At 41.1% G+C, this 12,155-nt stretch overlaps 2 protein-coding genes across 2 annotated transcripts in view; both read left to right on the top strand.

Annotated features, from left to right (window-relative positions):
• Window positions 1-12,155, top strand: part of LOC132990158 (uncharacterized) — a 411,085-nt gene that overhangs the window by 186,802 nt on the left and 212,128 nt on the right. The gene's annotated exons all lie outside the window — the stretch shown is intronic.
• LOC132989501 (cytochrome c oxidase subunit 4 isoform 2, mitochondrial) lies at window positions 1,727-6,767 on the top strand. Its single transcript, XM_061057187.1, has 5 exons — window positions 1,727-1,887; window positions 4,047-4,146; window positions 4,755-4,919; window positions 5,819-5,950; window positions 6,363-6,767. Exons 2-5 carry the CDS (start codon window positions 4,047-4,049, stop codon window positions 6,494-6,496), a joined length of 531 nt encoding a protein of 176 aa, XP_060913170.1. The 5' UTR covers window positions 1,727-1,887; the 3' UTR covers window positions 6,497-6,767.

Here is a 12,155-nt window from a genome sequence, read left to right as displayed (position 1 = left end):
TGTCTCTTCAGTGTCCTCAGGAAAAAGAGGCATTGATGAGCCTTCTTAACCAGACTGGAGGTGTTAGTGGCCCAGCATGAATACTGCCACCCTCTGTTTCACCAGTGGAATTGTTGCTTCTGTGGACACCTTTTAGTTGTTTGTCATATGTGCAAGTCCTCTGATTAAAATGGACATTAAAATGATAGTCCTCAATAAAAATATGAAAGTAGCAGAGGACTTACATTTAAGACAAACGACTAAAAGGTGTCAACAGAAGCAAGTTATCCAATTAAATTCAGTCTATGCCCCTAGCTAATTCACTAGCTCACAAATTAGCTTGTTAAAAACAATTAGAAAATAGTAAAAGTTGAGTATTTTATTTGTTTATTTTGACAGGGACAATGTACAGCTAATTTAAGTGTGACCTGTGACTCCTTTCCCACATGTCATTCCCCACTCTCTCTGACTCTATCCATTTCATCCTATCTCTAAATAAAGGCATAAGAAGCCCCCAAAATAAACCCTAATAAGAGCTGCCACTGAATAAATTACGTTTGGTAACTGCAGAGTTAGAAACACTTCTGCACATGTTTTAACAATAATTATTGTGTTTGATAAAGTGCAAAGATTTATAGATGGAATACAAAGTCATAAAGACTTGAGTGAATGAACTTTGGCCTGTTGTTGTTGTTGTTGTAGAGAGAAAGCCGGTGAATGTGCAGACAGTGAAGTAAAGCAGGGTAAGTGTTGCATGTATTCTCAGGGTTATATAACTCAATACATGTGCTGAACAATGACACCACAGCACCTGACTGGGTGCTTTATACCACATTCCCTGCTACTTTACAAACAATACTATCTGAAAGTATAAGATCAGAGCACATTATCATTTCTTTATAGCAAAACAGAAAGTCATTTTAACAAACTCTATTTTAAACTAACAAAAAGAAGTTAGAGAACTTTTTTTAGCTGAGTTTTGAGTTATTTAGAAGTTTGTAAAGGTTGGTAAATTACTTTGAAGTATCAAAAAAGTGCTAAGTGGAAGGTTTGTTTCTTTTGTTCTCACAATACAAAAAGGGTTAAGCATGTAAGTTTGTGATCTGGGTGACAGAGTTTTAGGAAAGTCATACAGCCAATCACTGAGGGGCCGCCATGAACAAGTCTGTCCTTAACCGACCTCCAGGACTCTCCTGTCTCCTCCTGTCTCTGCTGAACTGCTGCTGAACCGTTGGCTGCCTTTGCACCACACAACACCCACAAAGCAGTCAGCTCCTGGGCTCACTTCCAGCGAGTATGGGATAATCATGGCCTGGTGCCAACCTGCACTTATGGAAGTATTTACCCTTACTTAAAAAAAAGTTACAACTTACTGCATTTCATTTTGTGTCAGACTTTCTTAACTCTGTTCTTTCCACAAACCTCACTCTCACTCTCACTCTCACTGTTTCATACACATGCGCAGACTGTGGACATGCGCCCACAGTGAAACATACACACGTCTCCTCTGTTTCCTAAAGCAGCCTCCCCTTAAACGACCCCTTCAAGTATGAAGACAGCGCAGACAAGAGCCAAACGTTTGCATTAGAGGGAAATAATAAAATAAAAGATATGAAGTTTCTCTGTGTTGTCTCCAGATCAACAGCTAAACTCAGCCCACTCTGCCTGTCCTACATGTCACATGCTCTTTTAGATTGTTTACTTGCACTTGTTTGGTCTCCTTTTTAAGCTCCCTCCCTCCCTCTCTCTCTCTCTTCCTCCGATCCAGTGTGTCTCACCCTCCCACCACTCGTTTCCTGCTTAGTGAGCACAGACGAAAGGGAATACAAGTCCTTAAAAGCCCCTTTTCTTTAAAGATTTTCCTGTTGCATCTTCTAAATCCTGCAATTTTCCTCTCTACCAGCGACCGTGAGTATCTGGTTTTTGCTAAATCAAACAAACAGGCTACAAATAGAGAGCGATAGACTTCCCTCTCCCCTGACCCCACACAGCTTAGTAAAGTGGTGGACGTGCAGAGAAGATAGTAAACTATGGCACAGACATATATCAGATCAGATCACAGCTGGGAGAACTTCCTAGAAATGCATTAAATGTGCAGCAGCTGTGTTAGTAAAGGAGACTCAAAATGAAGTCAAACCTGTTGCTGCTGTTTGTAAACCAGAATAAAAGCAGTATCTAGTGCTTAAAAACAATGCTCCATGCACTCATATGCCATGCACGTTCTTCAAAATGTTTTTAAAAAGCATGCAGTGTGAAGACTGATTGATCCTCCTTCTTGAAGGCAAACATTCTTCCTTCTTGTAACTTTTCTCATGCAAAAAGAAAAAGAAAGTATAAATTCTGGTTTAAAGTCGGTCACATGTTCGTCTTTAAATAGAAATTTTAAAAAAAAGTTTAATGTGTCTGTTTACTTCTGACTTTCCAAGAAGGTCAGCCCGGACTCTCAAATTGACTAACTGCCAATATCCGCCATTTTCAGTTTCATGTGTGCATGTTAGTGTGTGTTAGTGTGGGTGTGAGTAGTAGTAGTAGGCCACAGAACGACAAGTGAAAGGACACCAACAAAAACAAATATTAATCTGATTTTTTTTGGTCATTATTTAAAATCTATACTCACAGATTGCAAACTACTTTCTCTAAAATCAATGCAAGTGAGAACAATGTTGTAAACTGTACTATGTGTTGCACAGTTTTACATGATTTCTAAATCTGCTCACTTTCACAGTAATGCCATTATAATCAGACCGATCGTCTGTGTAACTCCCTGCACTAATCACTGCTTTAATCACCTGATAACTAAGACTGTGGCCTGAAGCCATCACCTTTTATTGTGAAGCTGCATTGACTTGTTTATGATCATTTTCATGGATCATATCATTCCTAACATAGGTCACAGTCTTGAACAGTATAAAAGAACTTATTCTGCACTGCACTGTATTTACCTGTCAGAGCTAATGAGGCGTCCAGACTGGCAAAGCTGGGATTTGTCATTCAACCAGGCCTCCTTTGAAAGCACTTAATGAGATTCCCTGATTTGAATAAAGAGCACAGAGAGGTAGTTATGTCCACTGTTTTCTTCTTAAGGGGAATCAAAGGCCAATTAAATGTTCACACTGGCGCAGTGGGAAAAAAAAAGAATATGTACGCAGGGACGGCACGAGGATTTGTTTCTCTCCCGGTGCTGAGGGGGAGCTTAACTAATATGTTGGGGTACTATTTTTTACAATTTATTTAAAAACAAAACAAAACTAGCAAAATACATGAGGGGGGCTAGACCAATTTATGATGGGGCTATAGCGCCCGCTAGCCCCAATGTAGTGCCATGCTTGTATGTGCGGGCATATGGGCATACAATACAACTAGAAAAAGTATTGTTTTTGCATTTTAAAATAATTTAAAAACTTTAAGAGTCAGGCAGACAATTTTATGTTTTTAATCTTTTATCTACAGGTAATACAATCTGTAATACAACAAAAATGTATTCTATGTGGAAAATAAAACTTAAACGGGAAAAGTAATTTGAGTGTTGTTTTCTTCTCTGACTGTACCCATAATTCTTAATGAGTCATAATATATTGTTATAATGTTTGCCAGATGGATACATGTTCAGCCCTAAATTTATGTTATTGAATAATATTCACACAACACTGAAGTGACTACAGAACTATTTTATGAATGGTTTCTGACAGCACCTGAAGGCACTATTAGCAGCAGCTGAACACATTAACATAGCACTGAAATATCAAAGTGTATCATTAATTCAAAATCCACAACGAAAAAGCCAAATATTAGCTCGGGCCATCGCCCTCGTTGAAAAGGATGTCACTCCTCTTGGAAGGCCAAATAAGTGTTAGCAGCTTTGACTTTATGGAGCTCTTTTTTATTTTATCCCGTCCATCTTCTACAGTTATAAGAAGAGATTTGTATGTATGATTCAGGTGCATTACCAATCTTGGATATTTAGTGAAACATATCCAGTAATAACTACTGTCAGCAGTATCTAAGATGACAGGAATGTTAAATAATTGTTCAAATACATGATTAATGTTTCTGCTCACGTGTTTTAGATGCTCCACCTGACAGCAGGCCGTGTGGGAAGCCGTCTGGCCAGCCGCGCTGCAGCGGCCTTCAGTGTCAGCAGCGCGAGAATGGCGAGCACCAGTCACGGTATCATGACAGGAAACTGATTTTCATATCCGCTATAATATAACACTACTACTGAATTAGAAGAGTACAAGAATCTTGCATTTCATCTGCTGGTATAAAGGTAGAGGACCGGAAGTCTGTGACCCATCAGATATGCGAGATACTTCATCATGCTATTTTAAAGACTTTATTCAGTCATATTTAAGCGACCTATGTTCACAAAGAGGGTTTAGATTCTTGATAGCAGGAATAATGTCAAAGGAATTGAACCTTTTGATAATGAGGAGGTTGTATGCGTTAATTGGCTACAACAGAAGTCATGCCAAGCTCCATTGAATTAAATTTATTTTGACGAGTAGATCTTTGTCTGTTTTTAATTTAACTTAAGTTTTCACATCCCTCAGAAGGCCCCTGTGGCAGAAAGAATTGGAGGCCTCTGTCTATAGCTGTCTTGAACCAGCAGATGGTGCTGCTGTACCATCATGACTTGGCCTCCCCAAAGAGAGCCTGCCTCAGTCTAACCATTTGCAGGACATATACAGGAAAATGTGCTCCTTAAATCCCTCTTCAGTATTACTTTTAGAATGTGTTGGTCTTTAAACTGAGTCTTCCCGTCTCATTCCATCCAGCGGTGTCAGATGTGGTGGACATGTCTAAGCCACTGTACTGGGACCGTCGAGACATCCCTCTGCCTGACAGAGCCTTCAAAGAATCCTTGACTGCTGCTGACCAGAGCCTGAAACAGAAGGAGAAAGGACCCTGGGGCCAGCTGACCAAAGAGGAAAAGATTGCCTGTAGGTCCTCTAACACTCTTAATGTCCTGCTACAGCCAAAAAACATATCGAAAAAGAATAAAACCACTAAATACATGAGACCTGAATCTCTTTAAAAACACAGGGATAGTAGCTCAGCACAGTCACTGAAATAATAGATATAATATATAATGTGAATCATATCTGCACAGTACAACTTCACAGTGAGACTGCAAACGTACGTCCATACATTTCATTCTACTCCGGTTGTTTCTGAAAGATCTTGAGAAAACTGCTGAAATTTACTAGTCAACATGGGAAAACCAGCATTAGTGGTGATATACTTTTCTATACATGTGATTTGGAGCAGCTTCTGGTGTGCAGATTAGGTCTTCCTTTGGTTTTTGTATTTCTGTCCAATACCCAGAACTTATCAATTTGTATATACGTGCTGTTTGAAAAAAAACTGCAGTGATTGGCCATGTACCCCAAGAATTATGTAAATATGTAAATATCTACTGCACATTTTAAAGAAGTCAAGTTGTGAATTTTTTCAAGGAAGAATGTGCGACTTTTTGATCCAATAGATCATTTAGCATGACACCCAAACAAACTGCTGTTTGGTGACCTGTGTATATTCATATAGAAAATGTTGCACTTTCTTCCTTTAATCTCCTAAAATAATAGTGACTACTTTTCAGACTTAAATATATATAATTAGAATAAAAAAACAATGACATGTTTAATTTTACATTTCATAAAACCACCCAGCAGCTTATAAACTACAACATTACTTGACTTTAATCCGAACCAATTTTTGAATATTCCATCTAATGCTGTAAGTCAGACTTCATTTTATCAGTGGGTTATTTGTGGGACATCGTTGGTCAATGCTACACGTCTCTCTAACTCATCTCATCCGTTCTTAACGTCTTCTCCAGTGTACCGCATGAGTTTCCGTCAGACCTACCCAGAGATGAATGACCCATCAGCGGAGTGGAAGACTGTCGTGGGGGGGATTTTCATCTTTCTGGGCATCACTGGCCTGGTGGTCTTGTGGCAGAGTATCTATGGTAAATCTCCCTTTGTCTCTAAAAGAAGGACATAAATCAAAGTTTTCAAATCATTTATAGAACAAAAAAGAAAATTTAGGCTCAAACATGACACACATGGTGCCACAGACTTGGCACAGACCTTTTTTTTTTACAGCAGACATTTTGAATTGTCAGAGCAGACAAAGCACAGCTGGAACTAACATCGTTAACGATGGTCCTGTTCCTTTAAGTATCCCATTAGACCAAACCAGTAAGCCTGCATGCACGATAAGAGAGCCAACTCTAAAAGGCCTGGTACCAGAAGAAGACATCAATCACATGCTTTTAGTGAAGCATTGTGTCAACAGGCAGCTTTTTAAATATATATATGTTTTTACTCTGCAGAGTTAATCTACATTTGTCATATTCCTTTGTTCCTTTCTTGATCTAGTCTACCCTGAGACCCCCCCGACCTTTGACCCGGAGTTGCAGGCCAAACAAATAAAAAGGATGTTGGACATGCGGATCAACCCCATCGAGGGTTTCTCGGCCAATTGGGACTATGAGAAGGGCCAGTGGAAGTGAAGAGATGAGCGCACTGCGGCTGAGGTGGCAAAGAGTACGGACCTGTTACCTCAGAGCTCGTTTTATGAAGCTAATGAAGTCAGTTTAAATTTGAATGTTGCATTACCAATGTGAAAACCACTACAAAGATCGGAATTTATTCCTTGTCACCATCTCTGCGGTACAATTACTCTGTGCCACCCCTCGCCTCTTCCTCAAATGCTGCAGCCTTCTGTCATGGTGAAAACCGTCCCTACTGTCGTAACCATATTCAATAAAATGATCCTGCCTACGTCTCTGTCATACTGTTTTTTAATTGTCCAGGGTAAGACTTAGTATGAGGTCTTATTTGTATGAATCCAGCTCAAAAGAGTGATTAATACAGAGAAGGTGAACATGGAACAAGTCATTTCATTTTATCAGTAGCGGCAAGTAATTTCTATCTTTCGGCAGTGGTGATTCTAGAGTCTGGTGGGGCCCTGGGCAAAAATCCTTTAGGGTGCCCTCCAACCAGTGTCCCAATACTTTCCTGTTTCTTTTTTCTATCCTATAGACGGATAATTCCTCTTCCTTGTTACTTGTTTACTTCATTGACAAACTTTGGTTTTCACTGCAATAAGCATTTGGTTTAAGTTTGTGAGCCGTCAGGGGCCCCCTAGTGATCTGGGGCCCCAAGCAGTTGCCTGACATGCCTGTTGACAAGCAGCGCCTCTGTCTTTATGTACTCAAGTATGCCATTAACATTGTAGTTAAACTACTGACAAAATCCAAATCTTCACTATTATTTTACTCTTTTAAAAATAAACTAAATTATTGTAAGAGGTTTAATAGGTTAAATATAAGTTGAAGTTTTGAGGAATACATTTTTACTGTTCTGCTTAATCAACATTAACTTTAGATTAATTTGGTACATTTAGCTGATTATAATTGCAAGACGTTGCCAACATAATCATTACCTTTATTCACAATAGAAAAACACAAATTAACCGTTATGAAGAATTATCCAAAAGAGGTCATGTATCATATTTTGGAAGGTGACTTATTCCAATGGAAATGAGTGCTCTTCCTGTTTAATAGTGTCTTAATCAACACATTTAGCTATGAGCTTTCATATGGCATTTCATAAACTGGGTTCAAAAAGTAACAATATGATACAACCATGTGTCAATTAAGGCCAATTAAGAAGTTTAGGACATCCAAATGATAAGTTTAAAACCAAAACGTGTATCCTCCTCCTAGGCTGTAGAATGGGAAATAAAAAAAAGTGTAAAAGCTGACGACTGCAGATCCATTTAGACTATCTCAGGAAATGAGGCCATCTCGCAAAAAATAAACATATTTACATTCTTGTATTAAAAAAAACATGTTGGTCTCTTAAGACAATTTCCCCATCCATGACAAATGACCAGAGTGTGTATTTAACATAACTCAAGTTTGCATCATATGAACGCTTACAGTGGTCCATCATTAGGAGTGACGACCCTTAGAGTGACAGATGGGTGCTGCTATGTGTCTGTTAGAAGTCACCTCGGCTAACTCGAGTCACTGAAATTAACCTCTTGGGTTTTTCATCCTTGCATGAAAATATGGCGACTCCTGGCTCCAAAAAACTTCAGATCTTAGGACTTTAGGATTCAAAACAGAAGTCCTCAAACTCACAGTACAGTAGCTAACTGTCAACTCCTTGTGTGTTATGTATGAACTATGTTTTTTTTTTTTTAAACCAACATAAAATATTCACATAGGTAACAATTATTATGGTGCTTTGCCACATAATTCTTTAGTACGCTGACATGTTGACTTCTTACAATATGTAAAGCATGGCTGTCACTTATATTAGCACTGGCATAGTTCCAGTAAATTTCACTGTAGGCCATGACATTTAACCAGCATGCATAATGGCAGGAACCTGGAACAACTTTAAATGATTACAGTATTGATTGCACCTGGGCTTTTCCTGCTGTGACATCACATTATCTGTGATTTATTTATTTTTTTACATTATTTGTGAAATGATCTTGCATCTTTAACCATGCTTGTAGTTTGGCTCTAAATGTTGCAGTGTCCGTGTGTTGTTTGGTTCATCGATTCAGTCCATATTCAGTTATTTGAACAACTATTTAGTGAATGACACTTTTAGCAGATATGAAATAATGACTTTTGCTCCGATGCCACAATGAGGTTCGCAGGTTTTTTTTTTTTTAAATAACCTAACTACCTACCTACTTTAACTCCACTCCTGCATGCATCTCCGCCATTAAAACCTTTGGACTACTACGACGACCCAGATACATCCACAGAAGCTCCCGGCGCAAGTTTGTTTACTCCCGGTCTAGCCAGCATGGCCACTCCATCCCATCACTCTGGTCAGCTGAGCGGACTGACACACCCCCACTACGTCATCATCACAACAACGAGCAGACGCGCTCTCCCTGTCTACGAGCCCTGCCTCGAGCTCCCCTGGACACAAACACCATGCAAACCCACATGAAATTCACTCTGTTTAACACCCGGTCTCTTAACAACAAAAGTGACATTCTCAATGAATTCATACTGGACAATAAACTGGACTTCCTCTGTCTCACTGAAACTTGGCAACAGCCCCTGGATTATCTCTCACTCAACCTGACCACACCTAATGGATACACTTACATAGACAGACCACGCACTGAGGGCCGAGGTAGCGGCATTGCAGTCATACACAGACAGGACATAAAAACTAGCCTCATCTCCCTTCCTCCTGCTCCCTCATTTGAATCACTGGCTTTTAAACACTCTGGCACCACACAGCTGGTCATGGCTGTTGTCTACCGCCCTCCCAAGCCTAACCCATCATTCCTCTCTGACTTCTCTCATTTCCTGACCCAGCTTTGTGCTCTCTCTCCCTCCATCCTCCTCCTTGGTGATTTTAACATACACTTGGACTCCACAAACTCAACAATATCCACTGAATTCATCGAAATACTGAACTGCTTCAACTTAACTCAACATGTCAACTTCCCCACCCACAACCGCGGTCACATCCTGGATCTAGTCTGTTCCACTGGTCTCTCCATAAATCACCTCTCAGGCATGGATCTTACCATCTCTGACCACCTAGCAACAAACATTAACATTCCCACCCCCCTGCCAAAACAAAAACGCTCAATCCACTTCCGCAAACTCAACAATGTCTCTCCTTTCGCTCTATCATCTGCCCTCATGGACAAAATGTCTGCCTTCCCTCCCCGTGACCTCACCACACTCTCTCCTCCTGCCTCGACCAGCTCGCACCAATTAAAATGAAAACAATCTCCTTCACCCACTCTGCTCCCTAGTTCACTCCTGACCTCCGTCACATGAAAACCTGTGCCCGTCAACTGGAAAGACTCCGCAACAAAACCGGACTCACTGTACACGCTCAAGCCTACAAAGGTCACCTCCAACAATACAAAGATGCCCTCTCCCACGCCCGATCCACCTACTTCTCCCATCTCATACAGTCTTGCTCCAGGAGCCCCAAATCACTATTCTCCACCATCAACAAACTCCTCAACCCTTTGGACAACGGTTCCCAATCCTTCACAGCAGACAAATGCACCTCCTTCCTGTCATTCTTCCAAACAAAAATAGACACCATCTACAACAACCTAGCCCCTTCTGTATCTGTCCCCCCTTCTTCCACCTGCCCCCCCTTAACCTGTCAGCCCCTGTCTCAGTTCTCCCCCATCTCCTCTGCAGAGCTTTCTGACCTCACAACAGGAATGAAAACCTCCACCTGCCTTCTGGATCCCATCCCCACCAGTCTTGTCAAGGCCTGCCTTCCTACCCTATCCCCACTCATCATCTCAACAGTTAACTCCTCCTTCTCCACAGGTACCGTTCCACCATCTCTCAAACTTGCTGCTGTCACCCCCATTTTGAAAAAACCTGGACTCAATCCTGACATCCCAAACAACTTCAGACCCATCTCCAACCTCCCCTTTCTCTCAAAACTTCTGGAACGTGCTGTTGCTTCACAACTCAAAATCCACCTCTCTGCCAATGACCTCATTGAATCATTCCAATCTGGTTTCCGTTCCCACCACAGCACTGAAACAGCTCTCCTCAAGATCACCAACGACCTTCTCCTCTCCTCTCCTCCAGTAGGATGCCGGAAACTTCAACATCCTCATCCTACTGGACCTAAGCGCAGCTTTTGACACCATCAACCATTCCATCCTTCTCTCCCGCCTTGAAACCACCTTCAACATCACCGGCACTGCACTCTTCTGGCTCAAATCATGCCTCTCGGACAGATACCAGTTCATCAGCATCAACCACTGCAAATCCCCCACTGCTCCTCTCTCCCAAGGTGTTCCCCAAGGTTCAGTACTAGGTCCCCTCCTCTTCATCATGTACATGCTCCCCCTTGGTCACATCATCCGCCGCCATGGACTCCAGTTCCACTGCTTTGCTGACGACATCCAGCTCCACATCGCCACTAAAGCCATCACACACTCCCGCACCAGAGACCACATCACCCCCGTCCTTCATGACCTCCACTGGCTCCCCATCCCCCAGCGTATCCACTTCAAACTCCTCATCCTCACCTACAAAGCCCTCCACAACCTGGCTCCCCCCTACCTGTCTCACCTCCTCCACCAGCACACTCCCACCCGCACTCTCAGGTCTGCAGATGCAAACCTCCTGTCCCCTCCCCTCCTGCAGGACCAACCTTCGGTCCTGGGGGGACAGGGCCTTCTCCATTGCAGCTCCCACCCTCTGGAACTCTCTCCCTAAAAACATCAGAGATTCCCCCACACTCACTTCCTACAAGAAATCCCTAAAAACTCATCTTTTCATCACTGCCTACAACCACTAACTCTCATCCTCTTCCCTTGACACTATTTCTATTTTGTATTGTTCTCTTAGTTTTTGCTTTGTTTTTTTTGTTGTTTCCTGTCAAAGCGTCTTTGAGTATTTAGAAAAAAAATCTAATTTATTATTATTATTATTATTGTTATTATTATTGTTATTATTATTATTATTAGTAGTAGTAGTAGTATGATTATTAAATGGCTTCATAAGAAATTTGGTTTAGTCATGTTCTCAAGATGAACTATAACGACCTTAGAGTTCACTCGGTTTTTCATCATAAATTATTTATCAACTTTTGTGAACGACAACATGGGCTACCTGCAAAACATACTGACATTCTAATCAGCCTCAGCTGTGCTTTTGTTTGGTGTTAATGTGAAAATAATTATAATAACTAAAACAGTAACACAAAATGCACTCACCAGCTTAGCATCAGCATGTTAGCCTTGTAAATGTGAGCATTTAAGCATACTGCCGTTAGCAATAAGCTAATCAACAATGTGCAACCCCCCTGGCACGGCTCCAGTCTTTTGGACTCTATCATACAGGGACGTCGTCTCAGTGACGTCACCCATTGGTTTCTGAAGAGGCGTTTTAAAGCCAAATAATGTCATTGTAACATATTTGAAAGGCTGTCTCAAACTAACTTTCTGTCAACCTAGCAACAGGCAAACAGGTAGAGCTGAGTGCCCACCTGTGAGTCTGATTGACCACGCCTCTAATTATTAAAATATATGCACAACTGTTATATTGCATTAATGAGGTGTGGGACACAACAGAAAAAAGAGGTTCTGAGTTGGAAAATGCACTTTGGTTACTGACTTGCCATTATATTTGTCAT

Source organism: Labrus mixtus, chromosome 15 (genome assembly GCF_963584025.1).
Source record: "Labrus mixtus chromosome 15, fLabMix1.1, whole genome shotgun sequence".
Classification (NCBI taxonomy): Eukaryota; Metazoa; Chordata; class Actinopteri; order Labriformes; family Labridae; genus Labrus; species Labrus mixtus.
Note: the sequence above shows the minus strand (reverse complement) of the source record. Positions and strands in the feature narration are given on the sequence as shown.

Coding starts and splice junctions, on each gene's coding strand:
- LOC132989501 (XM_061057187.1), top strand. CDS start 4,047: ATGCTCCACCTGACAGCAGGCCGTGTGGGAAGCCGTCTGGCCAGCCGC. Junction 4,920..5,818: donor CAAAGAGGAAAAGATTGCCT/GTAGGTCCTCTA, acceptor CGTCTTCTCCAG/TGTACCGCATGAGTTTCCGT. Junction 5,951..6,362: donor CTTGTGGCAGAGTATCTATG/GTAAATCTCCCT, acceptor TTCTTGATCTAG/TCTACCCTGAGACCCCCCCG.